This window comes from Cupressus sempervirens, chromosome 1 (assembly GCF_028749045.1).
Source record: "Cupressus sempervirens isolate cs-2001-9-10 chromosome 1, ASM2874904v1, whole genome shotgun sequence".
Classification (NCBI taxonomy): Eukaryota; Viridiplantae; Streptophyta; class Pinopsida; order Cupressales; family Cupressaceae; genus Cupressus; species Cupressus sempervirens.
In genome coordinates, this window is record NC_143118.1 from 708,213,312 (window position 1) to 708,235,752 (window position 22,441).

The following is a 22,441-nucleotide window of genomic DNA, read 5'->3' on the forward strand; positions in this document are numbered from 1 at the left end:
AATATTATGTTTGATTCCTCTTCGAATTCACTTTGTGTTTGAAGCAGAACCAAACACAAATATTATCCTGTTTACACTTCCACTCCGAGTCAAATCAAAATCAACAACTTTAGGAAATGAAAGGATAAGATGTCAGATTGGTCATGGAAGATGCTTGAGAAATCTATCTCTTACGGAGATTGCTTGCTTTTCTTTAAAAATGCTGCAACTTTTTTAAGTCGTTGAGTCTGGTTTGAGGTTAAATTACCTACTCTATTATAGTAACAATTGTATCTGTCTGGTTGAGAGAGTTGAGAATATGGACTATAGCTTGAAAGACACGCTGATAAGTTTGGGAATTGTTCTCTTCCTTTTCTTAATTATATGGGATATAAGCAAGTCCTTGTTGAGGGGGCAACTTGGGTTCCAAGAGAAGCACTTGTTCTCACTGGCCTACCAATCCAGATCCTTCGGTACATAAAAGCCCAAATATAAATGCCTTTAGGAAAAAGAGAAAAGACACAATCATTGCTTGAAAGCCAGCTTTCAGTTGATTGTGCAAGAGTAACAATGATCAAAACACAGTTCAGGAAGATGCAGAGGATGTTGGCAGAAGCAAAAATAGGAAAATATCGAAATCTATTTTTCTGGTATTTTCCCTCTTCTAATATTTTGCATTTTCAGAGGTCTTTGGACTTTGGCAGGGCCAAGAAATTGTAGTGCTATGCTTAAGAGTTTGGACAATAAATGTAGAACTCTAGAATATCTTTCCAAAAATTCTGACCGTTCATGATTTTGAGCTGACCTAATTGTAGCTCAAAATCATGAACCATCAGAATTTTTGGAAAGATATTCAAGAGTTCTACATTTATTGTCTGAAGTCTTAAGAAACCCAAAAATGTCACAGAGACCTCCGAAAATGCAAAATATTAGAACATGGAAAGTACCGAAAAAATGGATTTCGATATTTTCCCCTTTTTACTTATGCCAACATCCCCTGCATCTTCGTGGACTGTGTTTTGATGTGTGTTTGTGGAATTTTAGCTTCCACAGGTGGCCGCTGCATCCACTGGGATAAAGTGGAGCAATATTGGGCTTTACTATAAGCATATCCATTCACATTGCCACAGAAGTTTATGTCATTCATGATGCTAAAGATATGAGTCGTCTGGAGAAAGAGATATTCTCGTGGTTCACTGGATAGGGCGGTGTCCTCTTATTATCAATTATAGGTTTGGTGGTCCTTCTGGGCTTACGTGGTTATTGCTGGTAAATTCATCTCCGAAACTCTCAGTCGCACTGTTGCTTCTTATTTTGATGAAAATAAATTTGCAGGACGGAGATACAGAACATGACTTTGAATATAATATACTGAAGACATGGTGGGTGACTCGAGTTAGCCAACCGGAATATGTGATAGCGAGGTCAACGTTCGGGAGGAATTGTGACGTGTTGTGTTGCACTTTTTTGTGTGAAACTCGTCCGGTTGAGATCTCTTGTAAACAGAGTGCCGCTGTTTTCTCTGCAATGAGTCTTCATCCTCGTTGGATGGACCTTCATCTTCTACAGATGGCTGACATGAGTGCTTTATTTTCGGGACCATAAAAGGTCCTAGTATAATTCTAGACATTTTTTCCTTGCGGGTATTTCCGCTGCTATCTGCCACAAAGAATTATATTTGGTTATGCAGTATAAGATTTCATGGGAATGGGGAACTCTGCAGTCTGGCTTAAGTTGAAGGAGTGCAAATTCTACAGTAAGATAAAAATATACTTGAAATCAATATGTATTGTTATAATGGTGATCATCTCACCTTTCCTTGTTATTCCCTGGCTTGCATTTTACTTCACCACTGCTGCTGTGACAATTTTAATGAGCATGTTCTTTTGGGGATTATTGGCTTTGCTTTGCTGCAGAAGTCACTGTCATGATCCGATGGGAGGGCTCACCTCTGAAGAGGATGCCAAAGATTGAAGAAGTTTGGAAGCCTGTAGTATGGAGAAGATCCAGCAACACTGTTCATTGCGAACAGTCGCTCTTTTAATGATATAAAGAAGACACTTTACATGGAAGGGTGTTTGAAGACATTTTTATAAGTTAATTATATACTATATAATTAGTATATGAATCTTAGATATATGCATTTCAACGTATCTCAAAAATGTATTTTTAATTAATTATGTTTTTCTTAAAATCGATTTAAATTATATGTATGATATAATAAATAATTCTAATTTTCATTTTCTTTTTCATTATTATAAAATTTTAAATCTAAAATTCTCATTTTTGAACATTATTTAAAAATAAGGGAATTAAGTAATGCTTATTATAGAACTAGAGCATGCATCATAAAGAGGTTTAAGTGTTAAGCCTATAATAATGTATGTTGAAGAATATGGAAGTGTTCAAATAAATAAATGTAAGTTCATTTGAAAATGCAAAATATACAAAAAAAAAAAAAATTGTTTTGAGAGCCAAAATTGATTAAATTAAAAGTATTTGTAATTGGTTGTTCATATGTCCAGCTGGTCCACAAAATTGTTATCTAGAAGATAACCTTATGTAGTATCCATGGATTGAATGGAATAGAGGTTTTAAACTATATCGTATATATTTGAAAATGTTGTAACACAAAATAAATAATTCAAAATAGTTCAAATGAGGAATCTTGTAATAGATGTTTATTACTTACTTCAAACTATTCTAGATGAGTTCTACTTGGGTGAATATAAATATGTCTTGCAAATACATATATAAGTAGTGCATGATAAATGAAAAATATGTAAAAGTGTCCACATTCTACACTTTAAATAATTTACATCACCCATTCTTATTTTGTCCTCATCAATTAAATGTCATTTCTTGTCATATTTTCGTGAAGCAATTTGTTTCTATTAAGTAGTAAATTCTAAAACTATATCTTCTTAGTTTTATTTAAAAATAGTTTCAAATTTTTAAAAATGAACACTTCGCAAGAATCATCCTTTGTTTTATTCTATGCATTTCATAACATTAAATTTAATTTATGCAATATATTTCTATCATTAAAGAATACAAAGGTTATAATAATCAATTTATAATTTTAACATTAAATTACTATCAAAATAATAAAAAGTTTACCATTTAAAAACATACTAAAATAAACACAACAATATTTAAAATTAATAAAGAAACAAAAGGAAAATGTAGGAAAGATCTACAATCAACTTGTTAGAATCTAATTTATGCCAAAATTCATTGGCTACAACTAGCAATGAACCTACTTAACCATCTCTGGTAATTGGCACCTTGGCTTTCAAACCCATATAATGTCATTGAAAAAGATGGTCTCAGGCTTAAATGGATAGATGGTCCCCTGCCATGGAGTTCTTGGTTGAAATTAGATGGATAAATTTGAAAGGTTTTTTTATAGTTTGTTGAAATTGGCTTCTTGTATGAGTTGTTAATCTAGATTTGACTAAGCCATAGATTCATTTTCACTTTGATGATATTTTATAAATTTGACTATAGTTAAACTCTATGAATTCATGTAATGAAATAGCTCCTTTCATTAAAATGATGCTTGACAGCCATGATCTCTATTCACTTCTCCTTAACATCTATGCTCCAAATTCTCAAGCTAAGAGGTTGTTGAAGTAGGAGGATATCACTATGGTTTTGACCAATAATTCTAACATGAAGGCACTTTGTGTGGGTGATTTAAATAGCCCCTCTTCCCCTCTAAGAAGTTTAGTGGATTTATATATTTTAATGATAGTACACTAGACCTTGCTAATTTAATTAGCAAGAATGACTTGATGGATCTTGAGCTCCTTGGCTCTAGGTTGACTTGGTCTAAAAACAGAAAGAGACAAGACCTCATCCAAGTCATACTAGATGTTTTTTTTTTCTCTTATGGCTAGGATAACTCATTATACTCAACCCCTCATTCTCTCTTGCAAACAAATATAGACCACTCCCCTATTATACTAGTTTGGAAGGAGAACACATGGAAAGGACCACATCCTTTAGTTATGAGACAATTTGGCCTTCCTATACTAATTTTTTTAATAAAGTGTATGAGTGGTGGAAGATTCAAGTGAGAGGAAAAACCATGTTCATATTGGATAAGAGATTAGAAAATGTTGAAAGGGAGTTTAGTGAATAGAGCAAGTCTTCATTTGGATACATATTTAAATAGAAGGAAGTTATTGAAGAAAATCTAAATTGGTTCTATGAGTGTATGAAAACTAGGAGAGTGATCATTTAAGATCATCTGAAGGGGGTGAGCTAGAGGAAAAAATTAAAGGAAAATGTCACTAGTGTTGAAATCTTCTATAAGTAGTCATCTAGAGTTTAGTGGTTATCAAAGGGATACGGGAGCACTTCCTTCTTCAATAGATGAATGTCTGTCCACAGAAAGAGAAATACTATCACAAACTTCCTAGACAAAAAAAATGCCTCATATCTAAACCTTAGGATTTGGGAGGATGTGCTACTAATTTCTTTGAGGAAACTCTAGCTAACGAAACTATATATTGATTTTGACATTAACAAAAAATCTCAATAGCTCTATCATGATATTATTTAATAAAAATGATAATGAGAAGGTCCTTCATATTATTACTTAGGAAGAGATCAAGGTGGTAGTGTCCTCTATGAAGGCCTACAAGACTCTTGGACTTGATGGTTTCCCCCCTCCATTCTTCCAAATTTTCTAGGATGTTCTTAAAGTTGACCTCACCAAAGCTTTGAAACATTTTATTAGAATGAGAAAATTTATGAGAAGCCTAAACAAGACATACATTATTTTCATTCCTAAATTTGAGGATCTTAAATATCTTTCTTATTTCAAAACCATAAGCTTGTGCAACACCATTTGTAAAGTCTTCTTCATGGTTTTCACTAGCCGTATCAAGCCCCTATTGGATAAGTTCATAAGCCCCTCCTAGAAAGAGCTTATTCTAGGATGGAAAATCCTTGATGTTTCTATCAGTCAATTCACCAGATCATTCAATCTATGGATAGAAGAAAAAGGATGTGGATGAACCTAAAGCTAGAAATTCCCAAATCTTATGATTGGGATTTCCTGCTTGCTACCATGTCTTCGATTGGATTCAGTAGGAGAGTTATTGAGCTAGTTCTAGTGAAGATTGGATTGAGGAGAAGTGGAGAGATCACCTTTATTACTAACCAATTTCAATTTTGAACTCTATAGTGAGCATATTCATAAGACACTCATGACTACCTATCTGTAGATTCCTATTCTTATTGGTCAGCTTGATTGTTTACACATCTATAGCTAGAATAGTGACCTTTCATTCTTTTGCTACATTCTGCCACACTATTGTTCTATAGGTTTTTTTCATGTTTAGGCTTTCCTCTCATGTTGTCTTATCAGGTGTGACTAGGTTGTGGCCATTTAATATTCATGTGTCTCCCTTCACTCCACTATCTTAATTGGAATTTCATTCTACCCATGCTTGTGCTTGCAACACTTTGATACATTTTGTTAACTAGTTTCCAATCAATGAAAACATAACCTTCTAACTCAATTCTTGATTTCATTGCCCATCATCTACTTGATTGATACAACTTAGTCCATTTTCATATTTCTTGCCCCACAAAACTAAAGGAGAGAAAGTTTCTACAAGTGCTACAAGATGAGAGAGGCAAAATTTAAAATAAGGACTTTGTACATGGTTATAGTGCAGTCAAAGACATTGACGAATTTAACAATCCACTAGCAAAGTTAGTTCAAAAGCTAAAAGAAGAAGGTAACTAGAAGAACTAGTAAGGAGAAAGAGATGTTCCACACAATCTCTCCATGCCCTCTCTAGTGTGTTTATGACCTCTAATTCTAGTGTTGAAGAATACAACTTTAGTTTTATACTAATATTATGTATTGTTGTTAAAACTCTCTTTGGACACTCAAATTTGACTAGAATTTTTTGTATCATGGGTTGTTAGATTTTATGGTGTAGTGAATTTAGGTGGTTGGCAATACATTGCAAAGTCTTTCTATATTTCTTTCTTGATATGCAATAGTATATGAGTATATTATGTTATGAATTTATTAAATAATATATAAAATTGTTTTTATAATTGACTATTAAAATATTAAAAATCCTTAAATTGTCCAAATATAAAGAAAATCATTTTATGTACTTAATCATTATGATTTAAAATCTTAAAATGGGATAGGGACTTCTTTTATACATGAAATATAGAAATCATAAATATAATTTGGTGCCTTAATTTGGAAATCCAACATAACACTATGTCAAATGGGATATTAAAACATGGGTATGGGCATGACATTAGATTCCATTGGAGCTATTTGATAGGTGCAAAAGCATTGCGCACTAGCCAATGTTGTATATGGAAAGGGAAGAGAGGGATAACAATAGAAATTTTGGATTAATATTTTAAAAAAAATTCTATTCAATCTTATAGTTTATAGCCAAGTCTACTAAAAAATGAGTTGATTATTGGCCATCTTGGTATAAATATAAAAGTATCATAATCTTTTAAATTTATTGTAAAATATTGAAATTTTAGACAAAAACATTTTTGAAATTTAAAATGAGGATTTGGTCTCCTACATCATGTGATTGTATAGTTCTTATGTAAGAAGTTTCACAATTTTACATTAAAATGATTTCAAAAGATCATGTCCACAATTATATTGTTCAAAACTTGCTAAAAGAGTGGCTTAGTTAATTTTCCATTTCTTTTTACTTTATTTTTCTAAAGTTTCCTGTAGGGTTATTTTTTAAATAATGGATTTTCTACAATTTTAAAACAAAATCTTGTAGGAGTTTGAAGTTTCAGCTTTTTAATTTTTACAAGCACTTCAACAATTTTTTACTAAAAGGTATTTTAGATATTTCAAAAAAGGGTTGAGAAACTTGTATTTGTAATACAATCAAAGATGCCACAAAAGATGCAAAAACACATAATGGCTTAGAAACAGAGCTAACAATATCAATGTTGATTGCATTCTGCCATGTAATTGTCATAACATTCTACAAATCTCATTTGTTGTATTTTTAAGAGTATAAAAATGCATATTTACCATGTGTAAATGAAAGAAAAATACACTGAATAAATAATAAAAAATAATTGACCATCAAGCAAGCAAGGTCATAGATTGATAAATCACAAATTACTTCTTCAAAGATAATAGTTGTGCACAAACAACGAGAAGTTAATTTGTCGTAAAATGTGCTTGCTTATTCTATTTTAAAGAAATTTATATTCTTATCTATTGCTAGACACAATGTGGTTATTATTGTCTTAAACATTACCTTAATCAACTTGCATACTTTCTATCTACCTCATGCTCTCTTCTCCTGTTATTGGAGATTTACACAATCAATAATGAAGAATCAGAAATATTACTACGATTGATTGTGGAAACACATTTGCAATTACCTTAATTAGTCAAATTCTACTATTTATTTATTTGAGTTTGCCACAATAAATAGTGACTCATAGTATAATAGACTGAAATGAAAATTTAACTATAAAATCAATCAATTTAAATTCCAAATAAAATACTTGTTTGTATTTTTAATGTGTATGATGTATAATAAAATTCCTGAATTTTCATAAAAACTAGATATCATTATTGATAAATATTTAAAAAAGAAAAGAAAAAACAAATTGAATAAATACGTTTATTAAGGAAATTAAAATAGAAACATGGTGAAAATTTGTAATTTCGTGGTTTGTATTAGTTCTCTATCCAATGTGTGTCAAATGAAGGGAATAAGAAATTACAGACTCTGTTACGTCAGATGTAAGGCGCATTATATTACAGAACTTAATGCTAATAGCAGAATTGTTTAGCATGCCCGATAAACATGTAGATATGATATCATTTTCAATGCATATACAGTAGTTTTTTAGAACTGGATAGAAGGCAAAATAAATAGGCCATACTTAGCCGTAAGATACAAGCGAAGCTGAATTCCAGATCAGCCTGAATTCATACGGTTGATTCTATTTCCTCACGATAAGGTTGCACGGTGGCGGTGGTGAATGCTGTTGATTCTTTTTCAAGAACTTTAGCTTCATCCTTAGATTCCTTTGTGGGATTTGTTACTTTATCCATCACTGCCCATGCTCTCCCTGCTATGTCAATTGCTTTTGAAATCTTTTCCTCCTCGAAATCTTCAGCCCATTTGTTACAGCTTTCTAATATTCTTCCGGGCAAATCTGACAATGAGTTATACACCACATTCGCCAGGTAAGTCTGTAGAGCATCCAACAAGAGTTCGGGCTCCTCTATCTTTTTTTCCATGATAAATTGAGACACCTGCAAGAGGTAATAAGTTGGTGCTACATCCTCCCAACAAGCACGACCCAAATTTACATGATTCTCCAGCCTTTGAAAATACCGAAGAGAAGCAGAATATATGGATTTGCAAGGAGAGTCGTTGGAATTCGCAGTCAGATTCCTGCTGTAGAGCGAATTCTTAACCAGGTTGGTCACGCAAGCTGAGCATTCAAAGAGCTTCGGCGTGCATTTGTCCAGAGCTTCAACAACAGAGTCATCTTCACGGTTCACTTTTCGCCCCAATTTCCAATGCCTGTACATTCTCTTTAGAGACCTGAAATCTTTTTCGGCTTCGTATCTCAGTAGAAATGCTTCCATATTTGACGTGTTGAATGACTCGGCATTCACATGGACGTTGTCCGCACAATCCGCAAAATCCATGAGGTCTCGTGCTTGTTTGAAAGCAAGCACACCTTCCTGCACAATATCATTACTCTTCTTGTCTTCCGTAGAAACTGAGCCACCTCCCTCTAGAATCATCTTTACCAGCGACAACGCTGTCATCCGCCATGACCGTTCGTTCACTCCGGGGAAATGCTCTAACATTTTCTTAAACTCACTCTGTTCATCTGCAAACTGTTTTACTTCATCTACGAAATTTCCTCCTAAAGAATTTCTTCCCAGTAGATTGATCAATTCTTTGCAACCTCCACCTGCAGCAAAAGCTTTTCTCATGGTGCTCCTTATATTATCAAAAGAGCGCCTGTTTGCAGTCAACAAACTGGCTGGCTCTTCTGCATAAATGACTACGGACTTCAAAGCTTCTTCATATTCTTTCAGCTCTTCATCTTGTTTAGCGGTCTGCCAACATTGTACGCGACACAGGAAAGCCAGTAACCCCCAAAAGAACATACTCATTAAAATTGTAGCAATAGCAGTAGTAAAGTGAAATGCAAACCAGGGAACAACAAGGAGTAGAGAGATAAACACCTTTATAACAGTAAATAATGATTTCAAGTATACTTTTATCTTTTTGTAACTTTTGTGTGCCTTGAATCCATGCCAGAGTGCAGAGTTCTTCATGCCCATGAGATCATATGCTATGAAACCAAATAAATATTTTTGTAGCTGAAGGTAGCGAGAGATGCCTGCAAGAAAGACACGTCTGGAATTATTCCAGGATTTACTCACTCCCCGAAAATATTGCACTGATGTCCACCATCTGTAGAAAATGAAGGCCCATCCGATGAGGATGAACACACAGTGAAGGGAAAACAGTGGCACTCTATTTACAAGAGATCTTAACAGAATTACTTTGACCCCAAAGAGTGAAACACAACACGTCACAATGCCTCCCGTTGCTGCGCTGAAAACGGACCTCGATACCACATATTCGGGCTGGCAAACTCGAGCTACCCACCACGTCTGGAGTATCTTATGTTCAAACTCCTTTTCATCATCTCTCCTGTCGAATTTATTGTTATGGAGAGAATGTTGAATCCTGCGACTGAGATTTTCTGAGATGAATTTACCTGCAATAACTACGTAGCCCAGAAGAACCACCAAAGCTGTAATCGATAATAAGAGGACGCCACCTGATCCAAGGAACCAAGACACTTTTTCTTCCTTCAGTGGTCTGGCATTTTTAGCATTATGAATGACGTAAACTTCTGTAGAAATGTGAGTGGAAATGCTAATCAATAAAGCCAAAATATTACTCCACCTTGTCCCAGCGGTCGGGGCGGCCATCCGTGGAAGCAGAAATCCGACGAATACACACATTGTTAATCGAGCACAATCTATTGAAAGCTGGCTTTCAAGCATTGATTTTATCCCAGAAGCATTCGTATTTTGGGTCTCTATGTAACTGAGTATCTGGATAGTTAGGCCAGTGAGAATAAGAGCTTCTCCTGGGAACCACAATGCCCCCTTCCACAAGGACACGCTTATGTCCCATAGCATTAATATAATGAACAGACCAATTCCCAGAAATATCAGCAAGTCTTTCAGGGTATAGTCCATATTTTCAACTCTTTGAAACACTGTTTCTATATGACCTAGTCTATCTAAACTGATTGATGAATTTGCTTTGCATCAAAATGGGTGTATAGATAGAATAGGAGGACTTTCAATGTTAGGAGCATTTCAAAAGTAAAGCAAACGCTTGACGCAAAGAATAATAGAAAACTGGAAATATCTCGACGTTGTCCGTTATAGATATGTGTCCCACGTATTTTTCTTGGCTAAGGCAGGCTCTTGTCCTAACTTTTCCCTACATTGGTGATTATGTTTACGTTTAAAGCGAAAGGGTAAAGAGAGGAGTGTTGATGAGTTTAATTCTGATTCAAAGGGAAAGTTATATTAAGAGAGCAGGTAGACCACAAGAACTTATTCCGAAAAGCATTTAGGCCATCCGATTGACCATTTATGGAGAGCTGCGAAAGCACAAGTAATCCAATGACGACGGGTTTTCTTTATAAAAATAAAGTAATCCAATGACGAGGGTTTTTCTTTAAAAAAAAAAGGCTTACATGCTGTAATGAAATGATACACACTTTTTAGATTTTTCCTTCTTTTCTCCATCTAGGGTTGTGGGAAGCCGATCTAAATCGTCTAACCTAACGATGATATTTAAAACAGGCCTGACATTGTCGTGTCTTTCACATTTATAAATTGCATGTTGTATCGAAGATAGCGAAGGCTTTGCCCTCTAAAGCTAAACTATTAATTTTAATGTTTAAAAAATAATATAATTATCTTATATATAATTATATTAATATATAAATACGTTGAGAGTAATTTCATTTTCAAAATTTCTATTTAATTGATAAAAATAATTTTCGGGTTAAATGAAAATAGGTGCTTCAAGAAAGATTACTATCAACACACAAACACACACACACACACACAAGCTAGTGGCAATCACAATACAATAGAAAAAACATTTTTATAAATTTATATATTTATTTTAATTTGATAAGGTTAGTATCAAATTATTAATCAATTTTTAAAACAGTGAATATTTTGTAAAGTTTTTGATACTAAGAAGCATCCAAAATTGGCAATTGATCCATACAAAACACAAACTGAGAATCAGTCAAAAGTCATTACTATGGAATTACACAACCCCCTTCTTAACCATCAAAAATAGCCTGATAAAGTGTTTTTCTAATACTATTACTAGAAAAGAATATTCATAGAGGCCATTAAACTAGTCTAGTAAAAATTAACAAGGAGAGCCCACAGGGCACTAAAAAACCTACTAAACATAGAACACATTAAACTAACAGCACACCAAGAAGCACTAATTTTTTTTTCTCTAGTTCCTTGGATTCTTTAGAAGTAGTTGCGACCAATTCTCAGCTAGAAAACTGTATAGTGAGTGAGTCGTCTCCATGTCCTTAACATCATTAGTACCTTCCTTGTTGATTTGCATGAGGTATAGGGTTGTGGCCACCAAATGCATTGTGCCCCAAGAAATTGGCTACCCTCTCAATCCATGTTTTGCATTCTTCTTCACCAAGTTTACACTGGACTTCTGTAGACTCTAAATCTCTGGAATCCTCTTATCTCTTTCTATTTTGCACATAGTAGCCCCCTACGACTGGTTGTGACCTCCCTCCATTTGTTTAGGCTTCTGCCCATTCTCTCCCCTAGTAACCTCCACTTTAGTTTGACTTCCTATGTTCCCAATCTCACAAACTAACTAACCATACCTTGTTCCCCAACATTGTTCCGGTTCTTAGAATGTAGGGTAATGGTCTCTATTTTGAAGGTACCAGAAACCCTAGAGGGAAAAGGGCTATTTTGTTCCTCCTATATTAATTCCTAATCTTTATCAGACGAAAATGAGTTATGTAGAAGTAAACTAAAATTACACTTTAAATAATAACAATTTTAAAGCATCTAGAAACTTTTGTAATTTTAACAGAATCATAGTTTGCTTGTTTAGCAATAATGTCCTTGCAAATGAACCAATACTAGTCACAGAGACTACTCCAGGAAATAGACTAGCTTCAATAGTACTAGTATTGCTCTATCAATTGAAGGTCTATCTATTAGTGCACAAAAAAGGTACATAAGTACAAAATCCACCCAAAAAAAATAATAATGTATGATTAGCACATTACAAAATATAGCAAAACAAAGATTTACTAGTTGTAGTGGGCATAGATGAGGATGTTTGTATGCTCTTTTTTGTTGATGATGCATAAGGAAATATCAGACCATTGACTAAAGGAGGCATCTACACAACATCATGAGCTGAAGAATACAATATTGTTAACAAAGACAGTTGCAATGGATAAAGAACAAATGTGATACTAGCTAGAAGCATCCAAAAATAAAAGTTAAGTGTTATAATGTTGATGAAAACAAACAAAGAAAGTGTTACTTACACAAAGGTTGGATGCTACAACCCTCACCCTGTTCACCACACGGTGACATAGTTGTTACATATTTTTGTAGAAGAACACATAATATTTTAGATCATGATCTACAAGATACTATAAAATATAACAATCTATTGAACTTCTATTATTACTTTAGATTAGTTACAACTTACCTTCAAAAATTTGACCCTATGACCCAATTCTTTTTTCCTTTCCTTTTTCTCCTCGCTTGTGTCACATTTGATAATAATGATAACAATTTAATCATTGTATCTTTGTTTGATTTGTTGAGCCATGAACATAGTGTCAACAATAAGGGTGATGTCATGTAGAAATGATGCCCGTATTTTAAATTGCATTTGATCTACTATCATTATAGCTTTTTTCTATCCTTTGTGACATTAATATCAATAAAATTTCATTAAAATAACTCCAAAGCCATAAAGAAAATAACATGATAAGATGATATTTGTTTCTATATAATTTGAACAATTAAAATAATTAAGGTTTACCTTTGCTAAAGGTGTGTGAGCTAGTACATCCCCACCTATACCTTGTGGTGTATCCATGTTGCCTTGTGGAAAGGATTAGTAATTCTAAGCAATTAGCAGCAAAATGAAAGTAATAGACTTACCAAAAAAAAATATTAACAATAAAGTAGATTGTACATTGGAGTCAATATTAATTGGAGGCAATTGGTTTAAATATTATACTTACCAATCCCATGATAGGGAATTTTTTTTGTATCTACATGATTCAAATTGTAAAATATCAAAATCTTTTCCCCTGCACTTATTGATTTTATCGTACATACAACAACATGATTTCTGTTATGTGCCTCAAATATATAATTCATCAACTTATTAGTTGACATAGGTTGAGAATTATTTATAAATCATGCAATATTCCCTATTGTTTTTGGCCTTCCATCAATATATATGGAAAAAAATTTACTTTGATTATTTTCTTTGCGTTGTATATAATTTGGTGACAATGCATACCTATGCATACTTTTTTTTATATTGCACAGTCCACATCCAATTGTTGTAATTGTAACAAGGTCTTACATACTCGATCAATTCAACAACTTTATTGTAATGGACCTTTATGCCATCTATGGAAAATAGGCCCAAACCATGTAATGAAGATGGAGCTATGTGATATATCCTTTTATTAATAGAAAAATCAGTGTTAATTGGAGGTATTGCCTTCGCTCTCATTATAATAAAAACATGACCTCCCCTCAGTAAGAAAAATATGCATTTATTTGTTGAATTTTCTCCTAGTCTTTTGACCTCTAGTTGATCTCCCTATTTTAGACCTACTAGATGTCTCACTTTCATCTTCTAGATTACCACAGTTTCATCACTTGAGGAAGACATATCAGACAAATACCTATTTAGTGATACCTACAATCCATAAAATGAGAGGTAGACTAGGACAAAAGTTGATGTTGATGGTAAAGAGAAGATATGCAAATAAATAATTGTATCTATACAACCTATTGACATATACCTATCAATCTATGTGACTATGCAAGATCCTAGTCAAATTCGACGAATAGCCTGCATATGTAAATCATTTATCTTAAGTTAGCCAAAAATTTGGTGTAACTAATGTGTATATCTAAAAAAATATTTGACATGTTCTACTTAATGTTTATATCTATACATATGGTTTTGAAAGAAAATGTTGGTCACCTCGCTTATCAAATTCACCCATATTGTTATGAATGAAAAGTTGTCTGCTTATAATGCTCTATAAACTACAAATTATGTAGAAGACAAAAATTACATGATGTATTCATTGTAATCAAGCAAGTTTCTAAAAATAAAAATCATGACCCCATCATACTTGACATTGATCGTACCTTGACAAACATGTCATTGATCATCATCTTCATCGATGTCTTCATCATCACCATCATCTTACCTGTCACTTTGATCAGCGTCATCACTACCACCATATTCATCACCATCATCATCATCTTCATCACCATTACCATGACCATTATTACCATGATCATCGCCATCTTCATCAACATGATCATGATTGTCATCATCATCATCAACAACAACAACATTATCATCAGCGTGACTAGAATCATCATCATCTTCTTCTTCATCATCATTGGGTAATAGTCATTCGTGACTATGATTTCCTTTATCTTGTGATTCTTCAGTATCTTCTTCTTCCATCACAGTATACTTTACCAACCTTCCTCTTGGATCATGTCAAACAAAAATGACCAACCTAGTTTGTGTGAAACACCAAAGTAAAACACTTTCTTGCATTTTCTTGAAAGAACATAGGGCTTATCTCCAATTGGCTCAAATGACCTTGTATTAATCATTGTAAATCCACTATCATGTTCAACAGTAGCCCTATCAGGATCATTTTGATTCAGCCATAGCTAGTACCATTTGCCAACAAATAGAACTAATTTGAATGAATTAAAGTCACACTCAAGTATATCATCTAAAATTCCATAGTATCAATTTTTAGATTGTTAAGGAAGTATGCCAGTTCTAGATGAAATATTGGCAACCACGAAAACTGCACTTTTCCTGGAATTATTCAAACATTTCAAGATTATTTGCATTGATTTGTGAGTTGAGATTAAACTTATGGCTCATGATTAGTAATCTTCTGCATACCTTTCCATTTCTTAAGTCATATACTAGATCAAGGACCTTTGGTGTAACATTAAGATCTCCATTATGATGAGCTTCTTTAACCAATGATGAAACACCATCCCATGTCAATGAGTGACCATTTTCTTAAGATTGTTTAATCTATACCATCACCCAATTAAGATTGTTTTCAATATACAAATGTAGTGCATCCCACTCATGACCAACAATAAAGAAAACAATTAGACCAGTTAGAAACAACTTATATTGATGATGAATAAGAATTAATTAACTACAAAAGAACAACTTATCATTACCTCTCCCTCTTCTCAATCTACCTTTCCCCGTCAGATTCTCCCCTTCGAATTTGTCAATTGAGTTGAGATCCAAAATGCAATCTATATGGACATTTGTTGCTGTTTATGTAAATAAGTATTTACTTATTACACTTACTTAAGTTTTACGTAGGTTAATGCATTATTTAATTATTTTGCATTATTTTATTATTATTTTATGTGAAGCACTTAGGATTTTGTGTACTCTCATTGAGTTATGCAACTCTAATTATGCACATGGTGTCTACAACATAGGAGTATGCATCATTCATTGAGTTGTCATGATGACAACACAGTTACCCGCACTCCTCATTTAGCACATGTTGTCTACACCACTGATTTGCATGCTACACCATTGTAGGCTTATCCTCACATCATCTCACTTAATCTTGTGCTTAATGGAGGATAACCCATATTTGGTGGGCATGTGCCTTGTTGTATGACATATCATGATGCTAACTTCTATGCATTCTAGAAGCTCTCTTGAGGCCTTTATATTCAGGCACTCCTAGTGTACTCTCAACTAGTTATTGAATGAATATCGTCATTCTGATCATACTCTATCTATTTTGGTCTACTGTGTGCTTGTGTTGAGTTCTTTAGTTCTTGGGTGAATTATGGCCTAAGCCAAATTCTTACATGGTATTAGAGCTGAGGGAGATTCTCATCATGTAGCCGTTCAAGACCGTTCATGCTTTAGCACCTCGACACAAATCCAGAGGATCCACAAAAATTTTGAGTGTCTAGAGCCAGATCTAACCTCACCATTGTGTCCAAAGTGTCGATTCGATGAAGATTGACTATAAATTTTCCTATGTTTGGTAAAAGTTGATCGTGAGGCAAAATTTTTTTGCAAATCAGAACCTGGAAGCCTCGATTTCTAGTTCAAGTATGGTCATTTAACTGATCTAATTATTTATTTTTCAAGTCTAAATCTCTGCAATTTATTTGTATTTTCAGATTAATTATAGAGTCAGAGAAAAAAAAAATTTCGACCCAGGCAGTGACACCCTGGCTTAGCTCTGTATTTTGGTGGTGGAAATTACTTTTATTTCATGGGGTTTTAATCTAATTTAGATGGGCTCAAATCACGGGTCATACTACAAAACCCTACCAATTTTTTGTCACAAAATTTGGCATTGGACAATCAGACAGCGAAACCCTGAGCCAACCTCAAATTTCTAGTGACAGCCTCACAATACGGCTATACAAGTTTTCAACGAGGCATAGCCTTTCCCAACCGGCAATACCACCTACAGCCTTTTGAATTGAAAGTTGTAGAGACTATTATTAAAAAAGTATGAAGCCCATTATACCCACAAATGTGGGATAATTCCACACAAAAAAATCAGTGTGAAAAGCGAGTCTAGTAGCCCGCTTGATATCCCAGCGACATGATTCGATATTCTAACACTACTGCAAATTTTGGACACATGGCGATATTTCAATCACCTAATCTCATGACCATTTTTCTACCACACAAGGACCCTACCCACTTGAGCCACGCAGATGCTTGTACCCCCACTCTGCATAGGACATGTGGCCAACTGCCACATAGCAGTATTTGCCCCATCAGCAGTACTTACCTGCACACCTAGTCAGTGCCATGCAGGATGCCACATCATCTTGCACAGTCAGACAATCTCCCATCACCACATAAGCATTTGACACAACAAACGCATCATCACTAACCCATCGTGCCACGTTGTATTTTCTGTACCAACTGTATAGTATAGACATCTGCGTTAGTAGCCGCATCATTCGAGGGAAAAATTTCTACTAACGTCATCAATCCTGTCAATTAAATTTGATGCCCATCTAGATGTCAAACTAGGGCAAATTTGAACTACTGCAATGGTTGTATGACTGTCAAATTTAACCCTGTCATTCGCTGATGCAACCCCTCTCCAGATTCATTTTGGTTCTTGTAGTCTGACTTCAGGAGGCCATAACTTGCACATCTAGACTCCAAATCAGGTGCAATTTTTTTGAAATTGGGTATAATGTCCTTAATTTTTTAGTGGTGTAGCTATTTTCTAGTTTTGGTGCACGAATTGTTCAGAAACTGCATTATTTGGCGACTATACTGGATAATCCTACATTTTGCAACTTCAAATGCTTCGTATGGACACATCTGGAGTCAAAAATAGGTTTCATTTTTTTTGAAAGTGTGTATTTTTTTGTCTACTTTCTAGATCTACTATTAGATTGTAGTGTTCTATGGACAAAATTTTCACTTTCAGCAATAGGTCCTTTCTTTGCTTTGTAATGCTTTAGAATTGTAGCACATTGTAAAGTTTCAGATTTGTACTCTATCAAGAGGTTGTAACAAGCAAAATTAGAAGTCCACAAAGGCCAAAATTGACAAGTGGCCCATTGTAATCGCACTACTGATAAACTGCCCAAAGCATCTTTTTTGGGAGGGTTTTTTGATTTAGTGAAAAGAGGGGGTGTTCTTGGTGTTGTGTTCTCTCTTTTCTGCACTTTTCTTTCATTTTCTACATTATGGGAAACTTTAAGTTTCCTAAATTAACTCCTCATAACTATGCTTTGTGGTCATTCAAAATGTTGTATCAGTTAATGCATAACGGAGTTTCACAATATGTAGATGGTACTCTTCCTAAACTAGCATGTGATAATGTGTTTGCAAGTGATATTTCAAATTGGGTAGCCATGGATAGGAAAGCCCTAGGTGATATATGTTTGGGGGTAGATGATAAGATCATGTATCAAATCAAGAAATGTACTACATCCAAGGAAGCTAGGGATACCATCAAAAGCCTATATGGTAAAGTGTCTAAAGAGGATGTGTTCAAAATTGAAGATGAGCTTGTATCCTTAGATCCTAAGTCATATGACTCAATACAAGACTTTATCATTAAGGTGAATGAACTAAGGAAAAATCTTATTGATTGTGGAAGTTCTATCAAATATGATAGACTAATCTATCTCATACATAACAAGTTGCCATCAGAATATTCCACATTTGTATCTTCTTTTAACACCTCAAAGACTAACTTAGGGTCTGCCTATAAGAAAGTCACTTTTGATGAATATGCTAAATTTTTGGATGTTGAAGAAAAGAAGTTGAAATCATTGGGGATTCTCAAATAACCTAAGTCCAAAGCATTGGTGGCCAATGAGGGTTCTCAACATTCAGCTGGACAATCTTCAAATAAAGGAAAGAGTAAGAGGAAATGGAAGAGCAAATCTGAGGATGCAGAAAAGACAACACCTCAATCTAATCAACAAGGCAAGTCCTTAAATTCCAACAAGAAAGGGGACAAAAACAATAAGGAGAAGAAGAAGTGTTCTTATTGCAAGAAATTGGGTCATGAAGAGCATGAGTGTTATCTTAAAAAGATTGGTGAATTGACCAACATCATGAAGAAACATAATGTTCCATTGCCTAATGCTTACAATGAGAAGGGATCTTCTTCAGATTCAAAGGGCAAAGGGCAAGCACTCATGGCTAATTCAAACTCTTCAAAAGAATGGATATTTGATTCAGGTGCCTCATATCACATGGGTTCTTCAAAGGAGGATTTTTCTTCAATGAAGCAGTCCAAGGTACCACACATCTTCATGGGGAATGATAGCAAAATGAAAGTCGAAGGAAAAGGAAACATGGAGATGGAAAATGGAGATTTTCAAAATGTTCTCTATGTTCCAAATCTAAGTTCAAATCTCCTATCAATCTACCAAATCACTCACCTTGGAGATGGACATAGAGTTGAGTTCCTTCTACACTCAGTTCAAGTGCACAGTCTTAAAGACGATTCCTTGGTTGCAGTGGGGAAAGTGTGATCACAAGAGGTTGTACTCTTTCTCTCATTTTGTGCCCAAGTCTTCTTCAAAGGCCTTGTTATCACAATATAATTCAAGCATGCAATTATGGCATGAGCAATATCGTCATCTTGACTACCACTATCTTCAGCAACTTTGCACATACCACATGGTGAAAGGTCTACCTCAACTCAACTTTTCCAAAGGTGAATGTTCAACAGATTCAGTGGATGTGAATCCAGAGGGGAAGTTACAAAGAGGGAAGTCTTCTAGAGCAACTAGTGTTCTATAGATTGTTCACATGGTATTAGCAGGTCCTTTTGCATTCAGCCAAGGTTGATACATACTCACTTTTCTTGATAACTTTTCAAGGTTCACTTGGGTCTATTTTCTTCATAGTAAGAATGAAGTCTTGGACAAGTTTCTAGACTTCAAGGCTCATGTAGAACAAAAATCCAGAAAGGTCATCAAAGTACTCTGCATGGACAATGGAAACATGGATGTGAACAGAAGACTTAAGGACTTTTGCAAACATGAGGGAATTGATCTTCAGACTCTACCAGCATTCAGTCCACATAAGACAGATGTTGCAGCTTTGAGGATTCGAACTCTTAAGTCAATGGAAAGTTGCATGATTCATGCCAAGTCTCTATATCCACATTAGAATTCAAAGCAATCTCCTATGCCACTCACATTCTTAATCATTCTCCTCATCTAGCCTTAGATGGAAAAACTCCTTTTGAGGCATGGTGTGGGAAAAAACCCACTGTGACACACTTCAGAGTCTTCGGTTGTCTTGCATGGGCAAAGAGATCTTCCAAGGGATGCAAGGCACAGTCACCTTGGTCTTGTACCTTCATTGGTTATGAAGATGGTGTGAAGGCATATAGACTTTTAGATCCTGAGACACATCAAATATTTGTGGAGAAGGATGTACATTTTGAAGAAAGTTCACCTAGCTTGTCCTCTACTCCTCTCTGCACATCATACAGTGTGGAAACTGATAGTGATTCCAACGATAGTGTTGCAATAGATTCAGATATGTGGAGTTCTATTAATAGATACAATAAGAGGTCACTTCAACAGTTCAGTCCACATGCATACATTGCCACAGTGATAGGTCCAGAACAACAGGGTACATCTAGTGTTCTAGATATAGGTTCAATGATAGATTTGGGGGATAGTATTCATGATTTGCCTCTTCTTCTTGATGCAAAATTAACTTCTTTAGTTGTCACGAGGGTTCCAAACTCTCTTGTTCATTCTCTACATGATCAATCCTCACAGGTTGAAGTGATTGTGGATACATATGATCAACAGTTGCAGCAGGGTTCTTCATTAGTTACAGAGATAGATAGTTCTTTGGGACAGGTTCTTCACCCAATTGAGCAGGTTTCAGAGACATTACTCATCCATGGGATTCTTTCCACACATAGCAGAAGCGTCTCATTTGTACCCTTGACATTATTTCTTCCTAAGGGGAGGAACACCATTCTATAGTCCTGGATCAACTTCTTCATCGGAGCAATCATTGTTCGACATTCTTCTTTGGGGAGAGAGCCCATCCTATCTCTCTTCCTCTTCTCATTATTCTCTTATGTATATACTAGATGTATGTTGTAATGGGGGGGTCTTGATTACTGCATCCATCCATGCATCCCTATTTATCTCTCTTTTGGGGGAGGGTTTTTCCCATCAAGTTTTCCCTCTTTCTCCACTTTATGGGAGATTGCATATCATTATGTACATGGGTACCTAATATGGCCTAGTAGCCGGGACCCATATTGCATTGCATCCTAGATTTCGTAAGCTTAAGGGCATTCCCCTAAGTTGTACTTAAGGGGGGGTGTTGGTGTAAATAAGTATTTACTTATTACACTTACTTCAGTTTTACTTAGGTTAATGCATTATTTAATTATTTTGCATTATTTTATTATTATTTTAGGTGACACACTTAAGAGTTTGTGTACTCTCATTGAGTTATGCAACTCTAATTATGCACATGGTGTCTACAACACAGGAGTATGCATCATTGGGTAAAAGCACAAACCTGTGTCACCTTTTATAAAGAAAAATGATATCAGAATGTGAGAGTTCAACATTAATGACAAAAAAAATGGTATTGGCGTTTAAAATATGAAGATGATGTAAACTGATGAAATGTGTAGAATTGTATGAATTTTATGCTTATAATTTTTATTATTTTTTTGACTAAGAATTTATTCATTTTATTTTATTTTGAAGTCCATTTTTTAACTGTAAAAAATATAGGATGTAGTTCCCGTCAAACAAGTATGTGCAAATCATCTTTTTTTGTTATGATTTAAAAATATTTTATAGATGACATGTATAGCTAGTGCACAAAAGAAGAAATAATTATTTTTGATGTATATTTTCTTTGGTATAAGTACTCAAGTTCAACCTTGTCAGAATCCAATAGTTTTTTCCTCCCGTCAAAACTTCCCTATCAAATCTATACCTTCTTGAAAAAAAATTACATATTCATGAAGAGGATTCTCTCCTCTAGTGATAAATATATTTTAAAAATTTTTTTGATATGATTTACTATTTTTTTTCATTTTTTGAGAGAGCATCTTCTGAAATGTTAAAATATCGACTTATAATATTTTTAGATTATAACATATTATAACTAATCAAAGCACTCAAAAATTTATATAATGATGATATTGAATCTGAAATCTATAAAAGGGCATTTTTAGTTTTTTTTTTTAAAATTGAGTTTTGATAGGGAAATGAGATTTGACCAAAACAGGTTTTTGTATCACAAACAGTGACACAGATCTATGCTTTTACCCCATTCACTGAGTTGTCATGATGACAACACAGTTATCCATACTCCTCATTTAGCACATGTTGTCTACACCATTTATTTGCGTGCTACACCGTTGTAGGCTTATCCTCACATCATCGCACTTAATCTCGTGCTTAATGGAGGATAACCCATATTTGGTGGACATGTGCCTAGTTGTATGGCATATCATGATGCTAACTTCTATGCATTCTAGAAGCTCTCCTGAGGCCTTTATATTCAGG

General features: G+C 34.4%; 1 protein-coding gene across 2 annotated transcripts; it reads right to left on the reverse strand.

The window, feature by feature from the left end:
- Nucleotides 1-7,761: 7,761 nt before the first annotated feature.
- LOC149579920 (uncharacterized) lies at nucleotides 7,762-10,325 on the reverse strand. 2 transcript variants are annotated; one of them, XM_089812708.1, is made up of 2 exons: nucleotides 9,233-10,325; nucleotides 7,762-9,103 (listed from the first exon to the last, which is right to left on the reverse strand). In XM_089812708.1, the coding sequence occupies exons 1-2, from the start codon at nucleotides 10,262-10,264 to the stop codon at nucleotides 7,952-7,954; spliced, it is 2,184 nt and encodes a 727-aa protein (XP_089668834.1). In that variant the 5' UTR covers nucleotides 10,265-10,325; the 3' UTR covers nucleotides 7,762-7,951. The 2 variants fall into 2 exon arrangements, with proteins under 2 accessions (XP_089668834.1, XP_089668823.1); XM_089812697.1 differs by having other exon boundaries at nucleotides 7,762-8,156; nucleotides 8,187-10,325.
- Nucleotides 10,326-22,441: the final 12,116 nt, after the last annotated feature.